General features: G+C 28.2%; 2 protein-coding genes and 5 non-coding genes across 7 annotated transcripts; 2 read left to right on the top strand and 5 right to left on the bottom strand.

Annotated features, from left to right (window-relative positions):
• Window positions 1–4,460: 4,460 nt before the first annotated feature.
• LOC111289448 (thioredoxin-like 1-2, chloroplastic) lies at window positions 4,461–6,232 on the top strand. Its single transcript, XM_022880500.2, has 4 exons — window positions 4,461–4,880; window positions 4,994–5,173; window positions 5,497–5,661; window positions 5,765–6,232. Exons 1-4 carry the CDS (start codon window positions 4,650–4,652, stop codon window positions 6,014–6,016), a joined length of 828 nt encoding a protein of 275 aa, XP_022736235.2. The 5' UTR covers window positions 4,461–4,649; the 3' UTR covers window positions 6,017–6,232.
• A 2,916-nt stretch (window positions 6,233–9,148) lies between these two features.
• LOC149514126 (small nucleolar RNA SNORD96 family) lies at window positions 9,149–9,237 on the bottom strand. The gene has a single exon (XR_016329448.1). It is a non-coding gene; the product is annotated as a small nucleolar RNA SNORD96 family (small nucleolar RNA).
• Window positions 9,238–9,628: 391 nt separating this feature from the next.
• On the bottom strand, window positions 9,629–9,710 carry LOC149514125 (small nucleolar RNA snoR122). Its single transcript, XR_016329443.1, has one exon. It is a non-coding gene; the product is annotated as a small nucleolar RNA snoR122 (small nucleolar RNA).
• Window positions 9,711–9,848: 138 nt separating this feature from the next.
• Window positions 9,849–9,936, bottom strand: LOC149514124 (small nucleolar RNA R44/J54/Z268 family). The gene has a single exon (XR_016329438.1). It is a non-coding gene; the product is annotated as a small nucleolar RNA R44/J54/Z268 family (small nucleolar RNA).
• A 103-nt stretch (window positions 9,937–10,039) lies between these two features.
• Window positions 10,040–10,134, bottom strand: LOC149514123 (small nucleolar RNA R44/J54/Z268 family). Its single transcript, XR_016329439.1, has one exon. It is a non-coding gene; the product is annotated as a small nucleolar RNA R44/J54/Z268 family (small nucleolar RNA).
• A 164-nt stretch (window positions 10,135–10,298) lies between these two features.
• On the bottom strand, window positions 10,299–10,371 carry LOC149514122 (small nucleolar RNA Z267). The gene has a single exon (XR_016329432.1). It is a non-coding gene; the product is annotated as a small nucleolar RNA Z267 (small nucleolar RNA).
• A 5,451-nt stretch (window positions 10,372–15,822) lies between these two features.
• On the top strand, window positions 15,823–17,529 carry LOC111283717 (expansin-A1-like). The gene is made up of 3 exons (XM_022872316.2): window positions 15,823–16,287; window positions 16,377–16,674; window positions 16,757–17,529. Exons 1-3 carry the CDS (start codon window positions 16,161–16,163, stop codon window positions 17,061–17,063), a joined length of 732 nt encoding a protein of 243 aa, XP_022728051.2. The 5' UTR covers window positions 15,823–16,160; the 3' UTR covers window positions 17,064–17,529.
• The last annotated feature ends 3,846 nt before the right edge of the window (window positions 17,530–21,375 follow it).

The following is a 21,375-nucleotide window of genomic DNA, read 5'->3' as shown; positions in this document are numbered from 1 at the left end:
AAAAAATTTAATTAATATATATATACATAAATTAGTTAAAACAAAATGTGTTTTTTTTTTTTTTTTTTTTTTGGAATGGACATCTTTATCTGGTAGCAGAAAGAAACCCTTACTGATTTTGTCTTTCATTGTCCTATAAATATCTGCATAAGCTGACAAGCTGTAGATCATATTTCAATTTCATTTCATTTCATTCCCACACGAAGATATAGCAGTGCCTATCCAAAACAAAAGGACTGGTTGCATCCATTGCAACATCCCTTTCATGCTTTCACACCATTGGTCTTATTATTGTGGTTTGGGAGTTAAGGTTCAAAATTGGAAACCTTATTCTTTAAAGATTTATGTCTTAATTTTAATGCTCCCTCCTCATACTTATAAATAATTTATGAGTTTGAATTTTTATAGTAAAACTTCTTAAACAACCAACAAGTTGATGGTTTAATTAGTTAAGGCTTGTCCTCTTTGATGAAGAGATCTTAGGTTCGAGTTTTATCGATGATTATTTGTTGAGGTTATCTTGAATATACGACCTGCAACCACTTGTCTTAGGTTGTCAGTTACAATATATTTTGCTATAACCTGGAGAACTTAGCAACCTATTTACTCTTAAATTTTTCTTAAAAAAAAAGTTAAATAAAATCAGAGAGAGTATGACCAAGACATTACCAATTTCATAAGGTTGTATCTAACATATTATAACCTAAACCATGCACAAGTGAGATACCTAAGATATAATGGAATTAAATATATGTTTGGTGTATAAAATTATAATAAGATGATATTATAAATAAAATTAGATTAAATAATATCATTTTATTTTATGTTTAATGAAGTAAGAATTAAAATAAATAATTTATTTATTGATCAAATTATTTTTTCTCAAAATTTATGAAATCAAAATTATTAATATATTTTTTAAGAATATAATAAAATATGTAAATTCAATCTTATGAATTAAAAATAATTTTCTTCACTTTGAAATAATTAAATCATCCTATACAAAAATAATGATTAATCATTCTTATAATCAAATTCCATTTTAGATATAAATAATATAATATAAAATAATTATCATCTTATCTTATTTATTATTTTATATATCAAATATGTTTTTAAAATTTCTCAATAAGAGCAACTCTTAAAAATGACAAATACAACGTGAATTTTGATAAATAATAAATATTTAATAAATTTAAAATTTAAATCTTAATATTTATAATTTTTCATTCTTAAATTACAATTTTTTTATAAAAAATATCTTAACTCTTTTTTTTTTTTTTGGAAAGAACAACAATTATAGTAGCATAGGGCCAAGATACTGAAAATCTCAATCCTAATTGTAAACACTATTTTTAATTATTATTATTATTATTATTATTTAATTTTTTTCTTATTTTTTCTTTCTTCTTTCTTTTTCCTTCTTCTTCTTTCTTATCCGATTCAAGTTGACTAAGCATGAGTGCATTAAATGCACTCTCCTTAAAATCCAAAACTACCACCGACAGTCGTCGACACTAGCCAACACGTGAATATCAACTTATTGCGTCAGTTGAAAAAATGAAACTCGAATCTATGAAGATTTGAGATTTGAATCCTAGTAAGCTCTATAAAATCTGTGAAAAAAAAAGAAAAAAATTGAGAAAAAATAACAAAAAAATAGAGCTTTCTGTCGAAAAAAATTACTGTAAAAACAAAAAAAAGTAGAAACAGTCCCCTAGAACGGGGAATCTAGCACCAAAATACACTTACACACAAAAAAGGCAAACCAGAAAAACACAAAAAAAATTATTTTTTTTGACTGAAACTTTGAAGGTCGATCTGGGTTGTTTGAGATACTTTCGGATGAAACCAAGCTCAGATATGTGTTTAAGAGGACGAGAAGGATTTTTTGAGGTTTTTTGAGATTTTTCAACCACCGGCGACGACGGTCGGTGACCAATGAACAGCGGTGATGCGACGGCAACGATGGCCGGCCGATCCCTTGGTTTTTTTTTTTTTTTTGTCTGAGAGAAAAAGAGAAGTTTTTTTTTATGGGGAGAAGAAGAAATGACCAAAAAAAATTTTTTAGTTTTATATAAGCAGCTAAAACTCAAAACGACATCGTTTCACTAATACCCAAAATGACGTCATTTTAGTATCTGAAGATCCACGCGTCGACCCATGACCCGACCTGAGGTCCGCGTAACCGACCCGATTACTCGACTCATCCTTAGACCCAGACCGATTTAGGTGAACCGGATCAGACCGCCTCTAAATCGCTGACACCAGAACCGAACCGTCCTTGAACCGCTCGATCGAATTAAGCCGTCAATCCGACTAGACCCGCATTGATCGGACCGTTGATCGGTCCGGTTCAGGTAAAGATTTTTTTTTAAAAATTAAATTTTTTTATATATTATTTTTATAATATTTATGCATACTAAAATATTTAAATTTGTTAGAATAATTTTTATGTAGTTAAAATTTCTATAATTTTGTTAATTTTAAAATAAAATTTAAAATATAATAAAATGAAAAATAATGAAATTTTATAATAAAATATTGAAAAAAAAAAGAAAAGGAAATTTTATCCGATGAGATTTAAATGTATTTCGAGTAGTGATACCTATGAAATCTCTAGGTGAGAAGAAATTTTTTTTAAATACTACCAGTGTATTGAAATATTTATAAAAATTTTTCAATACAATAAAAATTTTCTTTTTGTTAACAATAAATAAAAATTAATTAATATATTAAAAAATAATAATATAAATAAGAAAAAAAAATTTATCCAATGATGAGATTCCAAAAGTATTCAGAGTAGAGATGCTTTAAAAAATTTTTAAGTGAAAAGATTTTTAAATATTATCAGTGTATTGAAATATTTATAGAAAAACTTCAATATCATAAAAAATTTTTTCTTCAAAATTAAAAATAAAAAAATTAATAAAACAATTAATAAAATTTTTGAAAAAGAGAATAAAATGTGTGCATCAACATATTGTTATTTGCATTACATACATGACATAATTTTTTTACAAAAAGTAAACTCGGACCTCCAAAGATGAGATTCTAAGATATTCCAAGAAGTGATGCCTAAGAAATCTCTAGGTGAGAAAGAGTTTTTCTAATGTTACTAACGTACTGGAACATTTTAGGAATTATTTCAATAAAATATTCTAATTTATTTTTCTCAAATAATATTTGAATATAAAAACAACAAATCAAAAATAAAAAAATCAAAAAAATTATTTTTCAAATACCGAAAATAAGATTATTTTTATCAAAATAGAAAGATAGCATGTAGTTAATTGGTACCATTTAAATGGGCGCTGTAGGGGTCTTAATCTTTCTCTACACGTAATCGACTCTTGAACTCAGACTGTTACGTAGATCCTAAAATTATTTTTTTAATAAATTTTAATTAATTTTAAAATTTTATTAAAAAAATATGTTTTAATAGGTGATCAATCACACATAATAAAAAAAATTGATGATAATTTTATTATTTTATTTTTAAATTCACCGTACAAACACAAAATTGCTACGACACTAATAAAAAGGATATTGGAGCAGATGTGATTATGCAAATCACATGTGAGATAAAAAGAAAAAAATTTTGAACAAACAACCCTTTATATCCCTTAAAAAGTGGATAAAATATGCCCTGGAAAAGGGTTAACAAACTTAACCTGGGAGTAGTGTTAGGACACATTTTTTTTATTCGAAAGGGCGCATCTCAATTCTTTCACGCTTCGCGAGGGAAATGGTCAAACACTCAATGCGGATATTAATATTATATATCGATCCAAAAAAAATAAAATAAACTTGCCGTTTAAATTGGCTGTGGTGTTTTCTCCTACACCTTGGAGAAAATTTTTTTTTATATAACTTCAATCTTAAAATATAAAAAAAATTGATATGAAATTTAATTTTTTTGTATTTAAAATTATAAAAAATTTAATTATTAAAATTAAAATTTAAATATTTTATCAATAATTGTCACATGATAAATAAAAAAAAATTGTTTGATTGAAATTATATTATTTGTTATAAAATTTTATTGATAAAATTTTTTTTAAAAAATTAGGAATAAATTATAAAAAATCCTTACAATTTTGCTGATAAAGTAACAATCCACAAACTAAAATTTTAGTTCAAACTTCAAAAAAGGAGAGAAATAAATATAAAAATAGGACAGTTTATTTCTCAATAGTTCTAATTAAAAAAAAAATCAAGAAAGAAAGTTCTTTGATTTTTTTTATTTAAGGTTTTTTAGTTACTAGTGCTTTGTTTCTTTTTCTCGTGAATTGGACGGACATTATCCAAAGTTCCAGTGTCCTCGAAATTAGTTGATTTACACATCAGCAATTTGGTGTCAGTTCTCCAAAATATTTTCTCTATATATTTCTAAAAAAAAGATAAATTTATATCCAAATCATTCCGAGCCCACCTAACTGTCTTTTTTTTAATTCCCAAGAATTACAATTTTTTTTGTTCTTCTTTTCCTTTTGAACTTTGAAGCTTTGGAAACAACAAACAAAAACCTGTTCTTTGTTTTTCTGTCTTCAACCACCATTTTCAGTAAAAAAGTACAAATTTTTGTTGTTCAAAATCTTCACTTATTTTCAGAAGTGGATCTTTTTTTTAGTTTGTCAAAGGATTTCATGGCATGTTCATTGAAGTTTGGTTCATATTTTTCTGGGTTCAAAGAGACTATGTTGGGCTCAAATTCTAATAGGGGTTCCTGGTTTTGCGCATCATTGAGTTCTTTAGACTCTAAGGATTCAACATCAAAAAAGTTTCCTCTTTTTTTGGGCAAACCATTACTTGTCCCAGATCAGAAAGGTTCAATAAATTGGAGCAGCAACCACCCTGGAAACAGATTCTCTGTTCAAGTATGTGCAAAATTTTGGTTTTCATTTTGGATTTTAATGGGCTTTTTTTTCTTTTGCTATTTTAGATATATATTTTGGGCTATAAACTGATCTTAAATCAATTGGTTTTCCAGGCAGAAACAGCCTGTGTGAGCAGAGGTATGAGATGGTGGGAGAAGAATCTTAGACCCAACATGGTGAAGATCCACTCGGCAGAAGAACTTGTGGATTCCTTGCAAAATGCTGGTGATAGATTGGTTATTATTGATTTCTATTCACTTGGTTGTGGAGGCTGTAAAGCTCTCCATCCTAAGGTATTTTTGGCCATCAGAACAACTTTTATTTTCATTTTAGGATAGTTTATCATAAATCTTACCAACCTAAATGAAGCAGTAGTGATGATATATGGATTGCTGCCCTTAAATTTGAATGAATTTTTTTTTTCATTTGAAATGAATTGGAATTTATCTATTACTTTGAGGTACTTGTATTTGAGTATGGCAAGAAAGACAAATACTAGTTGCTAAATTTTTTAGGAAAAGTAAAATCTAGTCTTCAATAAAATGGTGAAGAATATCAAAATCGATTTCAATTCCTTGATTTAAGATTTGTTGACAGTGGCTTATGTTTATAACAGATCTGTCAGCTGGCTGAACAGAATCCGAATGCGATTTTCCTAGAAGTTAACTGTGAAGAGCTAAACAACATGTGCCAGTGTCTCAATATTCGTGTCTTACCGTTCTTTAGGTTCTATAGAGGTGCTGAGGGGCGTCTATGCAGCTTTAGCTGCACCAATTCTACTGTAAGTTTTTCATTGATTGGATAATATTCCTTAATTTCTTCATGGTAAGTGTTAGTAGCTCTTGTTCACTACAGATTGTAAATGTAAAGTTTTATTATTGCAGATCAAAAAATTCAAAGATGCATTGGCAAAGCATGGAGCAGATCGATGTAGCCTTGGCCCTGCTAAAGGTTTGGATGAGTCTGAGCTGATGAAATTAGTATCAGCTGGTGAACTATCAACCAATTTACAGTCACCTTCCACAAAAGAAGAAAAAATGGAGGATTTGCTAACGAGAAGAATGGAACTGTCTGGTATCTTGAACAAAGCAGATAGTAATAAGATGGAGCTTGAAACAGAGCCTGCTTTGCAATAGGTTGTGATTTGTTATTAAGCTCATAGGAGAGTAGTTTTGAAAATGGAGTAAAGTGGCTTCAGCCTCATATCTTGATGTTGGAACTTCTCTATTTTGTACTTGTATATATCATTAGCGAGGTTTTTCATAAGCAGGCTCCTGGGTTTTTTGAGTTGAGCCCTGCCAAGTTTATTTATTTCTTAACGTCTTATCAAGGAATTGATTCGGTGTTCGCTAGTATTAATCTATAGAATTGTTATATAATAAAGGATTGGTTCCATTTTGAAACCATTCAAGTTGAAATTTATTCTACGTTACTAAATACTTTTCTTGCAAATCCAATGCTGAATTCATATGCAAATCCGCCAGTGTTAGCTCAATTGGTAATATGAATCTTAAATTATAAGTTTCTAATTCCAGGTATTATTTCATGGCAATGAAGCCTTTGGCAATATGAGTTATGACTGAAGATCAAATACAAAGTTATGGAAATGAAGTGAAGCACTGGAAGAAACAGTTTTTTTTTTTTTTTTTTTCAAATATGTTTATATAAAAAAATATTAGTGAATTGAATGAGAACCTGTGGCAGCCTATAAGAAACAAACCGAAGAAAACAGGATTTGCAATTTGACTATCATTGGTCGGTGGATTCAAAGTCTAAATAAACAGGTAGACTATTATATCATAAGTAGAAAAAGACGATTTTGTTTTGGAAATTTCCTGTCAGAACATGCAGCAAACATAAAACGCTAACAAATTCAAAAGTTTCTTGCAATGGTCATTGCAGTTTTAAACGCCATCTTTGAATTTTATCTCAATTAAATAAACTCATCAAGATATACAAAATTTATCAAAATGTATCTAAGAAGTACTTGACCAACTCTCCTTGCTGCACTTGATACCTGGTCATGATGATCAAATGATTCGGTTGCCGATGGACAGTTTTCAATAAGTTAAAAGTTTGGAAGATGGATGTGCTTCTTCAGGTTGAACACCTTTTTTGGTTAGTGGCTCATAATAGATCGTTGACAAAGTAAGTTTGCTATAAAAAGAAATTTTTTTACAAGGTCGAACCTTAGGGAGATTGGAAAAAAGGGAATTGCAAATGCTAAAAATCGAATTACAATTTTATTAGAATTCATTTCTTAAAAAAGTTATAAATTATTTAAGTTAAATTTTAAGTTTTAAAAGGTTAAGGCTTGTATTGTTTAGACTGATATAATTATTTTTTTAATAAAAAATAAATTTAAGAAGACATTCAATACTAAAAGTTGAACATTTTATTTTGAATATTTTAAATTTCAATTTTGAAACGAAAGAAGTGAAATTTATTTGTAAGATAAAAAGTATCACTTTATGATCAACTCTTTTGTCTAATGGTGAAAAAAACTCTTAAAAAGACACAATAATCTTGATTTCAAACCATAACTATTTCCCCTTCTTCATAAGTTATGCTCTTCCATATATATATATATAATCATTTCTCATTAATAACCAAAAAATATCAAAAGCGAGATTGAACGGTACAAAAAATTAAACAAGAAGTATAGAGCCTTTTGAGTTATCAAAAAGAAGTTTATGGTTTATATAACTTTTAAATTCATTTAAATTTTGAATAAAATCTTAAACAAATATTTAAAATTTAAATTCTGGCTCAAATTGATATATATATATGTGAATTATATAAAAATTAAAAATAAAAATTATAATTACACTTAAATTTTATTTTTAATTTATATATATATATATTAAATATAATATCGTTAAACTTAATTTAATTATATTTTTTAATTTTTTATTATATAAATTAAATTAAATGAATAAATTTTAATTTGAATCATATCTAAAAAAATTTTAAATCAAATTGAATTTAAATAAAAGTAAAAGTGATTAATATTAAATATAAGCTTGAATTCAATCCAATCATATTAAAAATTTATTTTTTCTGAAAAAAAAAAAAAGGAGAAACAAGGTTGAGTTTAGCTACTGACGCCGATTACTCAGATTCCTCACCAGAGACGGACCCACTGCAAATATGATAACGTAGATTTTAAGAAAACCAAAATATTTCAGTTTTTAAAATTTTGAATCCGTACCAATTTAATTCATTCAAATTATAATAAAAACTTAATCCAAATCAAGCCGAAATAATTTGATTAATTTGATTTGATATGACCTTCTATCTAACTCTAAAACATGAGAAAAAATTCAAACCTTAGAAAGCGTATTGCAGACAAATCTCATATTCTATTCTTTGATGTGAATGTAAAATTTCAAATATCTAAAAAAAAAAAAAAACAAAATAGATACAAATTCAAGTAAAAATTATTCTCAAATTAAATCCAAAACAAAAATAGACTGAGAAAAAAAAAAAAAAACAGAGTAAAACACTGGACCTTGAACTTTCGGACCTTTAACATAGGAGATGTTTATTGAAAAAAAAAACCAAAAGCATAATAGAGTAAAGCCAATTGCTTGAAATTGCCATGCTAATTGCCAACCCCAGTCTGCATAAACATAGAAACTGCAGGGGTGGTAGAAAACAGAACATTAAAATGTCAAGGACTCGGGAGAAAATTTGAAGCCTTCATATTCCATACATAACTGTTTATCACATAGGATGCTCTTGGATCCCAATACATGCAATCAGGCTTTCAACAAAAAACACCGTTCGAATCTCCGTTCTTATATCAATCATTAGGCAATTTTCAACCCAAAAAAGCCTTCATCGGAATGACAAAGAATTTTAAAACAGTGATAAAATGAAATGTCTAAAAATATTGAAACCAAATACAAAGATTCACACAAATATGCATTAGAATTTCAATCGAACATGAATTTATTGGTAGTACGAACATCTATACAATAGTTACGACAGTAGAAATGATTCTTTCCAATGTTAATCAGAACCAAACCTCAGGGGTAGCTGAACATTGTCATGTCAATGTCTAATAAAAGAGACAATGAATTAGATCAAAAGCCACCATGCAATAAAAAGGTAACACATCAAATTTCAAATAATTTCTGGAAAATTCCACGGGTTTTGGATTTATAATATGTATCTCTATGAAGACAAATTCTTCGCATATCACAAATGCATCACAGGATCTTAATAACTATGTTAAGAAACACAATGAGTTAGAAATCACAGTAAAGCCTCAGATTTGCAGACGGACATCAAGGCTTAGAAAGCTATTCAGTCCCGAAAGATGGTAGTTTGTTATGGATATCCTCATAGGCCACTGATTCTTAAAGACTTAGATGAATTTGCAAAAATATATGTCTATGGACTGGCCCAAGAAGCAATGGAAGCAACACTGTTCCAAAAGGCCAATGTAATATGCAATCATACATTGATGGAGGAACTCCACAGTAGGAGTACCTTCAACATCGATGAAAATTTATGTAACGTCTAACTTGGAATTTACAAACATAAGATGTTTGCCCCAACAAAGAAAGGGATAGAACCCCTCATCACACTGGTGTGAGAGAAAATAACAAAACAAAACTCAACATTTAAACCAGAAACTCAGCAATTCAGCACCGGAAAAAGAAACAATCAGTTACAAAATTTGTACATGTAAGACTCAAAATGAACAATAAATGCAAATTCAAGAGACATTTTCTATGGTCTGTCTCAGAGGTAGTGACAATTATCAGATATCATTATTCTTTAATCTGATAATACGTGCATTAATAAGATGCATCATAGACAACCCAAAAACTTTCAAGTTATAAACAAGAAGGAAAATTATCATATCAAGTAAGAAACCTTTCATTAAAAAATTTAGTACAAAACTTATTAATACTTGTAAAAAGATAAAGTAATACTCCAAATAACACCAATTTATTTTGTGCATCAGAGAGATTCCCATTCATAGACAACTCATCATCCTCCAATGGGTACTGATGTCCCTGTCTATTTTATCGTCACTTGCACAAATTTATACTAGAATAAACCAGATTTCAATCTGCAATCAAGCAAAGTAAAGAAAAATTCAAATGCAAAGCAGACTAATTAAAAAGGGAAAAAAAGATCAAAGAATTGTATCAGAGAGATTCCCGTCTAAGACTAAGTCATCAATCACCCAAAGAAGGGAGTGCAGATGCCCCTGTCTATTTTTATCATCAGTTGCCTATGAAATAAACTATTTTGTATATTTAAGGAAAACCCATTTTATAATAGCTTGAACAACCTTGAAAAGCTCAAATTTACAATAATTACACATGAAACACTCAAACACTAAGAAAAGAAAATCAATATCTCAATGAAGTGTCAAGCAAATAAAAAAGAAAACAGCCTTTTAAGACTCAGATTTGATTGATTTCAAAGAGAACATCTCTCAAAGTATATTTAATACCATCATAGGCAAAACAAAAAGGCATAAACGAGACCCAAAAGAACAGAAGAAAAAAGTTATCAACTAACAAATAAGTTAAACTTCGGGGAAAGAGACAGAAAATTTTAGAGCTTTGTAGAAGAAGAAAGGGTTGGTTGAGTAGGCCAGAACTGAGCTTCTTGTCAACAATGTAGATTTAGGGTTATCTGAGGAACGATTTTAGGGTTTTGTCGGTTATTTGTAATGAACAGTGATGGGAGTGGTATGTTTTTGGGGGTGCTGGGCTGTATGCATAATGACAAGGCCATATATTTTACAAATTGGTTTGGGCTTGAAAAGATTTTGATTTGATATTTTCTCAATTATAAAAAAAAATTTTATTCAAAATTTAAACTAGGATTCGAGTCACTCTTCTCCACAATATTTTCCCATTATACATTGTGTCCCATGTATATGAAAATGTTTATGAAACCTTTTTCAGAATTTCAATTATCAAAATCTTTTATTTAAATTTTGTCGCACTTAGTAGTAAATTTTGACATTTAATTTTTAAAAAATCAAAATTATATACATATTTTATTTATTATATTACTCGAATTCGAAAGTGAGTATTAAATATTAATATGAATGATAGATGCATTTATCTTTATGTTTAAAAAATTGAATACGAATTTCTCCTATGAAAAACCTTACAGTCATTATGATATCCTTGAACGTAATAAATTGATTCTTAAACCATGAATATTTTGATGTTTTTATTATTATTATTATTATTATTATTATTATTATTATTTTGAGTTTACTGGTTATTTGTTATCCTAGTTTTGAGCAATCTTATATTTAAATTGATTAATTTGATCGTACGTTGCTATAATTATAGTTTACATTCAGATTTGAATTACAGTAACAATGAGAGGTTTTAGTTTAATAATAAAAAAGAGAACTTAAAATTTTAAAATTTTAAGTTTAAGTTTTATTAGGTATAAATTTGATTTTAATTATATTATAATTTGTTGGTTAATTTATCTATTTAATTATTAAATAATTTTTTATACATAAATATAGTACTTAATTATTATTATAGTTTATCCTTATAATTAAAAAAAAATCACGGCAACATTTAATCTCTTTCTAAATACAAGCAAACGAAAAAAAAAAAAAAAGTTTTCCCTAAAAGCATATTAAATGTGCGGATATTAAAATTGACACATGGTTGTTCATGGAAGGTTAACTTCTTTCTGTTTTACAGCAGTCATTTACAATTGAAAAAAAAAAAAATTTATGTAAAATTCCGTCCAATTGTATGTAGGAACGATAATCCAATCCGTCTCCGACGGGTTTGACTCGATTCGATCTTCTGAGATCGATTTTTTTTTTTTGAAATTTAGGTTTCGGATTGAGTAAAGTTAGGAAACAATCGGGATCGAGTCGAGTTTAAGTTTTAGATAAATTCGATCCGACCCGATATTATATAAAAAATTATTTTTAATTAATTATTTAATTTTTTATTTATATATATTTAAAAAATAATATTTTATATTTTAAAAAATAATATTTTATTAATTTCAAGTCAGATCGGATCGAATACGATTTATATAGTATCGGATCGGGTTCGAGTATGAAAAAATAAAAAAAATTTCGAATAAAATCAAATTCAAATTTATTAATACATAAAATTATGTTAAATTTGGAGTGAATAAAATCCGTTCCGAATTCGACCCTTATACGTTCTTATTTTAAAATAAAATAACTTCTCTTTGCCTAGTTTTTTTTTTTAGTTCCTTTACACAAAAGAAACCATTTCACCACAAAATCCAAGTGAAGGTTTGAGCTATATGACATATCTACGATTAAGATCTTATTTTCTAAGATCCTGTAAAGTTAAATCTTTTCATTTTTTGACATGATTAGTCTAAGATCTCATTAAAAGTATTAATCGAAGAAGTAACGTTTGTTCTTAACAAGGATTTTGCTTCCAAGCATTTCAAATCAAACTTTTCAGGTATTGAGTCGGCTTCTAGTAGTCACTTCACATGCTCATGAATCATGATTAACCAGTTAAACATGAATGGGACAAAAGACTTTTTTGTTCATTATGTTTTATTACCTTTCATTCATCTCAATCAAACAAAATCGGTGAACTGATAATTTTTATTATAACTACGTTAAAAAGAAAAAAAAAATTTAGAGATTCAAACGCAAAAGAAGAAACATTAATTATTTTACACATCATCATTTATTAACAATAATCATGTAGAATTTACATATAGCAATTAGCATATGTAATGAATGTGATCATCATTCCGAAACAATGAAAAGAAAAAAATGTGCCCCCACTTGTGAAAATTACATTAGAGAAGTGAAGGAGTTGATTTTTCATTTCCTCCTCTTTCCCTTGCAGAGAGAAATGTGAAGGAGTTAAGGGATACCGTTTTGAGGTCTGTTTGCATTGTTCTTGGTTATAAACAGACTAGTTTTCAGGTTTTTGTTTGCGTCTGATTTCTATAATCAATCCACTTGAAGTTGCTTTCATGAGCTAAATAGGCGATTGGCAAATGGCAGCTGCCTCTCCACCCCATTTATCCTTATTTTTCCATTTTTTTAAATTTTTGAAAATGAGATTCAAACTCAGCTCCTTGAACTTGTAATACATACTTGAACCAAATGCCAAGTGTTCCTCATTTCTTCATTTATATATAATGTTACTTTTGGTCATTGAGAAGATGAATTTGGCCATAGAGAGGAGCACTATCCGGCTTAAGGATTCAATCTTTCTGGTGTTCTGTTCAGCCAATATTCAAAGTTTATAACAATGCCAGGGGAAAAATTTACAGCGATGCTGTAATGTTCTATTGCTGCTTGTGATAGGTGATGCCTATGAAAAGATAATGAATTAAAGGTTGACTGATTTGGTAAGATTCAAAATTGTAAAAAATAGATTTGAATTTCATTATCAACATTATTCTTTGATGAACGATTTCTAATTCCAATATAAATTTTCTGAAATTTGCTATCTGTCTTGGTTTTAGAATGAAAAGTTTTTCTTAACCCTAAATTTTTTTAAAAAAAATTGAATTAATAAATGAATTGAAGAACAAATAAAAAACAATATTGAAGCCTAGAAGGAAGCTAATGGGTTCTGAATTTAGCAGAAAAAAAAAAGTAGATTAATTTATCATCAATTTTCCCACATGCCAAGCAGATTTGAAAGCTGAAAAGATATTCAGCTTCTGAAGAACAGGATTGGCAAAGATTGAAAAAATGTAAGATATATAACAATAAATGAGAAGGAGTTGTTCTTGGTCCTTTCAATGTAATCACCTATTAATCCAACATACATCACCCAACACATCACCCATGTGCAGCCTCACTCTTTCCCTGTCTGTCTGCTTCAACCTAAAATTTCGTAAGCATTGAATGATGAGAAGGGGATTTTTCTGGAAAATAATAAATGGGTCAAATTTTTGTTCAAATTTTCACATATTCGCCACATGTTTTTTTTTCAAGTCGTAAAAGACGGCTACCTCAACTGCAAAAAATTAGGATTCAACAAATTTGGTCGGTTTCCAGTTTCCAACACTTATTATACAATAACCTCATCGAAATCATTGACTTGCTCCCTGGAAATTAAATGCTTCTTTTTTCTTGTATACAATTCAACCAATCCCCAAGGATTAGCAAGCAGACTTGATTTTTCTTGTTCCTTGCATCATGAAATGTCCATTCATTTCCATGCTTAACTTCTTACATTATTAATGTTTTAATAATCAAATCAATCTGTTGAGGATTTTTATCAATGTTTTTGTAGTTGGTTCGATTACGTTATTTTTTTAAAATAATTATATGAATTAAATTAAATTAAATATTAAAATTTTCACTTAAAATTTCCTTTGCAAAAATGATAGCTATAATTAGGTATAAAAACTAGTGCTAATTTTTTGACGATAGCTTCAGGCATTTCCTGTAAGCAGCGGCCCCTGTTTTCATGGTGGATATTATAAATATAACAGGAGACAGAAATTGGTCTTTATTTTACAGACAAACAGGTAAGAAAGATTGTTCTATATATACTTCTACCATAGCACTTTATTAGTTCTTGTCGTTTTCTTGTTTTTAACCGTTCCCAACTAGAATTTTGTTAGCATTGTTATAGCCAGTGAAGTGCATCATCTGCTTTTGATACCTACTTTCCAGACATTTTAATTTTTCTTTAATTTTTACAGCAACCAAAAAAGATTTTATGTATATAATATAGTTGGGTATTAAACACATAGTGTAGCCTAATTTTCTCTCATAAAAATAAAATTTAATTGTAGTAACCAAATTAATCTTTAGGAGTATTCAATTAACTATTAGTTTAGTGTTATAAAATTGATTTCAAAGTTGAAAATCTCGAATTCGATTATAAAATATAATTCAAAAAGAAAAGAAAACCTTATAGGTAACCAAAAATTTAAATGAAATTGACATTCAATAATGTGATATAATCATTTTGTATAATTTTTTTTCTTCTAATAAAATTATAAAGAGATTGTTTTTTAAACCTTTAGCTCTTTGACAAATGAGATTGGAATTAAGGGCTACGAACATAAAAACTAGCTAGTACTAGTGATCAGCAAGAAATTGGGGTGGAATGAGGCAATAATACATGGAGTATCTAAACACAATGCATGAGAAAATATTTAGGGTAAGTTTATCAATTAACTAAAAAGGGCCGAAAAGCAGGAGGCAGGTAGTTGCAAATGCGGTAAAAAAGTAGCTGCCTGCATGAGCTAGACACAAAGTTTTAACAGCAGAGAGCAAAACTACCACTCTTTTCCTTCCTAATTAAGAGCCTAAACTTGGGAATCTTTGAATCTAGATGATTTCAACACAGTCTAATAGTAATAGAAGAGCTAAAACACAGCGGGGAGGGAAAGCACACGTGGTTTCAATTAGGGATGAAAAAAAATCGAGAAATTCGAAAATCAATTCAAAATTATAGTATTTGATTTAAATTTTTTAATTTGATTTAAATCAAATTTAAATATTAAATATATATTAAATTCAATTTGAATTTTGGATTAGAAGATAAAAAATTAAAAAAAATTGAATTGAATCGAATTATATATATTTTTTAATATATATTTTAAATTTTTATAAAATAAAAAAATAATTTTATGCTAAAATATATTTAATTATATTAAAATTTTATATTAAAATAACATAAAAAATAAAAAAATTAATAATTTAAATTAAATTAAATTTATAAAATTTAATTTGATTCTATTTAAATTGAATTGAATTAAATTAAATTTAAATTTAAATTTATAATATTATATAATATTTAAAAAAATTAAATTGAATCAAATTCCAATCAAAACGTAATCATTTAGCATTTCTAATTTTAATGGAAAAGCTCACTCGGTTCCACAGGAAGAAAACCGATCACACCTGGCGGTTTGAAGGGTCCCCACGCAGCTCAGTCAGTGTCAGTTCGCTAGTTGGTGTGACGTCCCTTGAGGCAACACTTATTTATTATTATTTTTTTTTGAGTGTTTTAAGGGGCAGAGCCCTACGTAAAGGGAGAGAGGTTGAGGCAACACTTATACTTTCTCATTCAAGCCTCTTCTATATATACCTCACCTCACCCTCTCACTCCTCGCTTCCTCGTTCACTACTTCCCTTTGCTTGTGTCTCTTTATCTCTTGCACCCACACATAAAAGGTTTATCTTTATATATATGCTTCGTTTCTTAGTGTCTAAGCTAGCTTAGACCCTAGAGGGTCAACAATACTGAGTAAATAAAAGAAAAAAGGGGAAATACTCTTAATTTTATCGGGGAAATGGCATTTTTTGGTCTAATTTTAATGGGATTTCTTCCTTTGTTTCCACATGCTTATGGCTATGGTGGGGGCTGGATTGATGCTCATGCCACTTTTTATGGTGGGGAATATGCCTCTGGTACAATGGGTATGTAACAAATTCCCTTTTTCTTCTAGTTAATTTTTTTCACGATGCTTTAATAAATTCTAAAACCAATTGTTTTGACCATTTTGAAGGTGGGGCTTGTGGATATGGGAACCTATACAGCCAGGGGTATGGGACTACTACAGCAGCTTTGAGCACAGCACTGTTTAATAACGGCTTGAGCTGTGGGGCTTGTTTCGAGATTAAGTGCGTGAATGACCCTAGGTGGTGCCTCCCTGGATCTATTGTGGTCACTGCCACCAACTTCTGCCCACCAAACAATGCTGGGGGCTGGTGCAACCCTCCTCAGCATCATTTTGATCTATCTCAGCCTGTTTTCCAGCAAATTGCCCAATACAGAGCTGGGATTGTTCCTGTAGCTTATAGAAGGTATGACAGTCCCTTTTTATAGTTTGTGTTTTATATTTATCAACTTGGATTGATAAGAGTTGGAATTGTGTGAAATTTATAGGGTAGCATGCAGAAAGAGAGGAGGCATCAGATTCACAATCAACGGTCATGCATACTTCAACCTAGTACTAATCACCAACGTGGGAGGTGCTGGCGATGTTCATTCAGTTTCCATCAAAGGGTCAAGAACAGGTTGGCAACCCATGTCAAGGAGCTGGGGTCAAAACTGGCAAAGCAACTCTTACCTCAATGGACAAAGCCTATCTTTTAAGGTCACCACCAGTGATGGACGCACTCTGGTCTCTAACAATGTTATTCCTCCTAATTGGTCCTTTGGCCAGTCCTTCATCGGCTTCCAATTCCCATAAAATTACCATTTTTTTTCTTCTTTCTCACTCTCCATTTTCAAATCTCACATTCAGGGGATAGACCAATGGCAATTCTAGTATTTATAGAGTGGCGAAAATGATGACAAGGGTTTTGGTTTTAATGACCCTTGTCATTGAAGTTTGATTTCTGTTCTGTTCTGCTCTCTTTTGACAATGCCAGAGACAAAGAAATTGGCAGTGGTGGGCATTTACCGTCTGCCTGGCTTAATTTTGCTTTTTATGTGAAGCAACTGTGATCGGCTAATAGTACTACTATTATTCTCTGCTGAATAAATTGTGTAGCAGTTTTGTATTGATAAAGACAACAAGGCTCCATCTTAAGGATGCATTTAATTGTGTAGGTTGACGTTTTCATTCAATATTAAGAAAATCATACTATAAGAAAATCAGTACTCTATTAACAGTAGGCATAGCTGGCTGAGAAAATCGCCATCATTTGACATGCACCTTCTCTAGCCACCCAATTCTTAGCTTAATAGTAAATTCATGTATCATTTATTCAAAAAGTTATGTTGAAATCAACTAAGCTTATTATTGACGTGAAGAGTTTAAACTTTAACCATAGGTAACCTTTTAACCATACGATTAAACTGACTCATTCAGTGATATTTAATATCCAAAAATGTGAAGTCGAAATATCACAAGTATCATCTTAAAATCAAAATCGTTGTTAGAAAATTTTAAACATTATTTTATATATTTTAATATAATATTATTTTATTTTTTAAAAACTATTTTTATAATGATAATTCTAATGAAAATAATCAATCAATAATCAATACTATCTATAAACTATAAATAAAAAGTATCCCTAAAAATTTTAGGGAATGACACTTGTCCTTTATAGTAAAATAACCATGTCATAATGATTTTTCATCTTGGAGACTAGTTAGCTAGATTTGATGAGAATTTTTGAAGTCTTCACTAATTTTTTTTTTATTTATGTAAGGTGTGATTGATCATCCAAAAATATCATTTTTTAATAAAAATATTAAAATTAATTAAGATTTACTAAAATATGTTTAGATCTGTGAAATTAGAGTTGGGTCTGAGAGTACAATTATGAGAAAGAAAGATATTAGCACCCTCACAATATTCATTCAAGAAATTGTATCAATTAAACATGTGTAATCTTTGACAATATGGTATTTTTTTATATTTAAATTTAATTTTTTAAAATTTATTTATGGCAAAAAATATTTTTTATTAGTATTATTATTCTTCTTGCATTTTATAAGTTCTCTAACACTTTGACAAAATTTATAGAAAATCTTTATTTAGAAAAAGTTTTGTCTATTTATTAAAATTGATTTTAGGATTATCTTGACTTTTTGACAAAATCTCAAAATTTATTAATAGATTTTAAAATTATCTGACTCATTGACGACATCTTAAAAATTTTTAAACTGATTTTAGGATCATCTAAACTTTCTAATGAGATCGTAAAAATCATTTTTTGTTGATGATAATTAAGAAAAATGAGATTTTCTTAATTTTTCTTAAAATTTTTATTTAAGAGATTTAATTAAACATTTAATTAATTTTTATTATGGTTGTTTTTTTTGTTATTATTTACTATTTATTATTGTCATTTTTATTATTTAAATAAATCTTTATTTAGAAAAAAATAACTTTATTTTATTATTTTTGGATTATCCCAACTCTTTGGTCAAATCTAAAAGCATATTTTTGGTAATAATTAAAAGATTTATTTAAAGAAACACTTTTATTTTTTATTATTATTTAAATAAATATTTATTTAGTGAAAATAATTTTTTTGATTATCTTGACTCTTTGGTAAAATCCAAAAATTTTTTTTTTTAAACAAACCTTTTTATTTTTATTATAGTTTTTATTGAAACACATTTTTATTTTAAAATGAATTTTAAATTATCCTGACTCATTAGCAAAATCTAAAAATATATATTTTGACTTGCATTAAAAAAATTGAACTTTTTTAATTTTCTTTTAAAATTTCATTTTAAAAATATTTATTCAAATAATTAATTATTATTTTTATTATTTTTTTATTTTTATTATGTAACAAAAATAATTTCTCAAATTATCCTAACACTTTAGTGAAATTTAAGAAATATTTTGCTTGTAAATTTAAAAGAAAAAAGACTCAATTTTTTTTATAATTATACTTTAAGATTTTATTCATTTTTATTTTAATAAACCTACCCTTTATTTTAATTTTATATTTTTATCATTATTTATTTATTTCTCAAAAAAAATAATATCATAAAATAAATAAAATGAAAATGAAAATAAAATTAGAAACTAAAAAGAAAAGGAAAACTCACCAACAAGTTGTGTCTCGAGGTGGTCTATGGGCAGATCTTGATGCAAGTTGGGTTGGATCCAAATGCCAAAATAGCATCATTTTGATAGGCCTATAAAAAGGCCCTTTTATATATTTTTAAATTTTTCCTTTCCCTTCTTATTCTCTTTAAACCCCAACGCTTCTTTCTCTAAACCTAATCCTTTCTCTAACGGTTTTAGTGGTAACCCAGATTTCGATCGGTTGTCATTGTACATCAATGGCCGAAATCTTCAATCGATTTAAAATTTTAAAAAAATTTAAATAACATACTGATTTCCAAATTTTAATGATCGAAAACTTTAACTTGTCACCTGAAAATTCATATTTCCTAGATTTCAGCAAAAAAAAAAAAATTCAAAAAAATTCCTAAGATGATCCTTAGAAGTTTCTAAACATTTCTTTCCACCTAGATTTCCCAAAAAAAAAAAAAATCCTAATTCTACTAGATCAAGATTTCTAGTTTCTTTTTTTTTGGCTATCGATTCCTCTATTCAAAGAGGACTGTGCTTTTTTTTTTTGTTTTGGTGCTTGTGTGTATATACGTTTTCCTTTTTTTCTTTTGCAGAACCTAGTAGCTTACCCCATTTTCGTGTTTTTTTTTTGTAGTGTTCTCCTCCTAGGTTTTCTATTATTTTTTCATTTCCTTATTTGTTTGGCTTTTATAAAGCCAATTTAGCCTTCAAATCCTAGATAATCTAGGATGCAAGAAGACTTTTATGACCCCTTAATTCGTGCTGCAAAATTAAGTTTGTGGTAGAGAAAAAAAAATCATTCTAGCAAAACCAAAATTGACTTTTTTATTATTATTATTATTATTATTATTATTATTATTATTATTATTATCCTTTTTTGTTTTGGACAAAATAAGTATCCACAACTACTCTTCTTTAAACATTGCTGATAATTAGGAATAGGGCAAAGACAAGAAGGTGACTATTTTGTCCGGATGATATTATAAATATGAACACCTTTTTCTCTTTTTTTTTTGGAAAAAAAATTTGAAAGGCTTATTTTAGTAGAGTTTGACAACTTTTGAAAATTTAAAAGCTCTTCTAAGCAGAGGCTTGATAACTTTTAAAAATTTAAAAAGGTTCCTTTGATCAGAGGCTATGAAACTTTAAAATTTAAAAGGCTCCCCTGACTAGAAGCTATAAAACTTTAAATGGCTTTTCTGACCAGAGGCATCAAAACTTTAAAGTTTAAAAGGCTCATTTGACTAAAGGCAATGAAAGTTTAGAATTTAAAAGACTTATCTGACCAAAGACTATGAAACTTTAAATTTAAAAGGCTTCTATAACCAGAGGCAATAAAACTTTAAATGGCTCTTCTTAACTAGAGGTAATGAAACTTTAAATTAAAAGTCTGATAGGACTTATATATTATACTCTTTAGTCTTAAAAATCATGCCTAATTTTGAAAGAATCCTTTAACCAGAGGCTCTTAAAATTAAAAGCTTCTCTGACCATAGGTTATGAAAATTTGAAAATAGCTTATCTAATAAGAGGCAATGACACTTTAAATAAAACTCATCTAGCCAGAGGCAATGAAATTTTAAATAACTCTTCTGACTAGAGGTAATGAAACTTTAAATTAAAAATATGAGAGGTAATGATATTTGAAAGATTTCTTTAAACAAAGGGTATGAAACTTGAATCATTTCTCTAAACATAAGCTATGGTATTTGAATGATTCCTCTAAACAGAGGCCATGAAATTTGAATGATTCCTTTAAACATAAGGTTTACATCTTTTTTTTTTTTATTTTAACTTTTCCTTTTGTCGGTTTTGGGTTATACTAAACCTATATATCTTGCGTGCCATATGTGTGTATGAATGACATTTTCATACTTTTGCAATGTAATACAATGAATGATGATCTTGTTACAAATGAAAAGACCTTCTTATTTCTTTTTTATTTTATGTCATTTTCTTTTAATCCTTGAACTTTCTCATTGTTTGTTTTCTT

The sequence above is a fragment of the Durio zibethinus genome, chromosome 17 (genome assembly GCF_047325235.1).
Source record: "Durio zibethinus cultivar Kanyao isolate XHJ-2024 chromosome 17, ASM4732523v1, whole genome shotgun sequence".
Classification (NCBI taxonomy): Eukaryota; Viridiplantae; Streptophyta; class Magnoliopsida; order Malvales; family Malvaceae; genus Durio; species Durio zibethinus.
Note: the sequence above shows the minus strand (reverse complement) of the source record. Positions and strands in the feature narration are given on the sequence as shown.

Bases quoted from the DNA above. Each gene is read 5' to 3' on its own strand.
- LOC111283717 (XM_022872316.2), top strand. From the start codon at position 16,161: ATGGCATTTTTTGGTCTAATTTTAATGGGATTTCTTCCTTTGTTTCCA. The intron at 16,288-16,376 runs GTATGTAACAAA...ACCATTTTGAAG, and splicing joins ATATGCCTCTGGTACAATGG to GTGGGGCTTGTGGATATGGG. The intron at 16,675-16,756 runs GTATGACAGTCC...TGAAATTTATAG, and splicing joins GTTCCTGTAGCTTATAGAAG to GGTAGCATGCAGAAAGAGAG.
- LOC111289448 (XM_022880500.2), top strand. From the start codon at position 4,650: ATGGCATGTTCATTGAAGTTTGGTTCATATTTTTCTGGGTTCAAAGAG. The intron at 5,174-5,496 runs GTATTTTTGGCC...TGTTTATAACAG, and splicing joins GTAAAGCTCTCCATCCTAAG to ATCTGTCAGCTGGCTGAACA. The intron at 5,662-5,764 runs GTAAGTTTTTCA...TTATTATTGCAG, and splicing joins TTAGCTGCACCAATTCTACT to ATCAAAAAATTCAAAGATGC.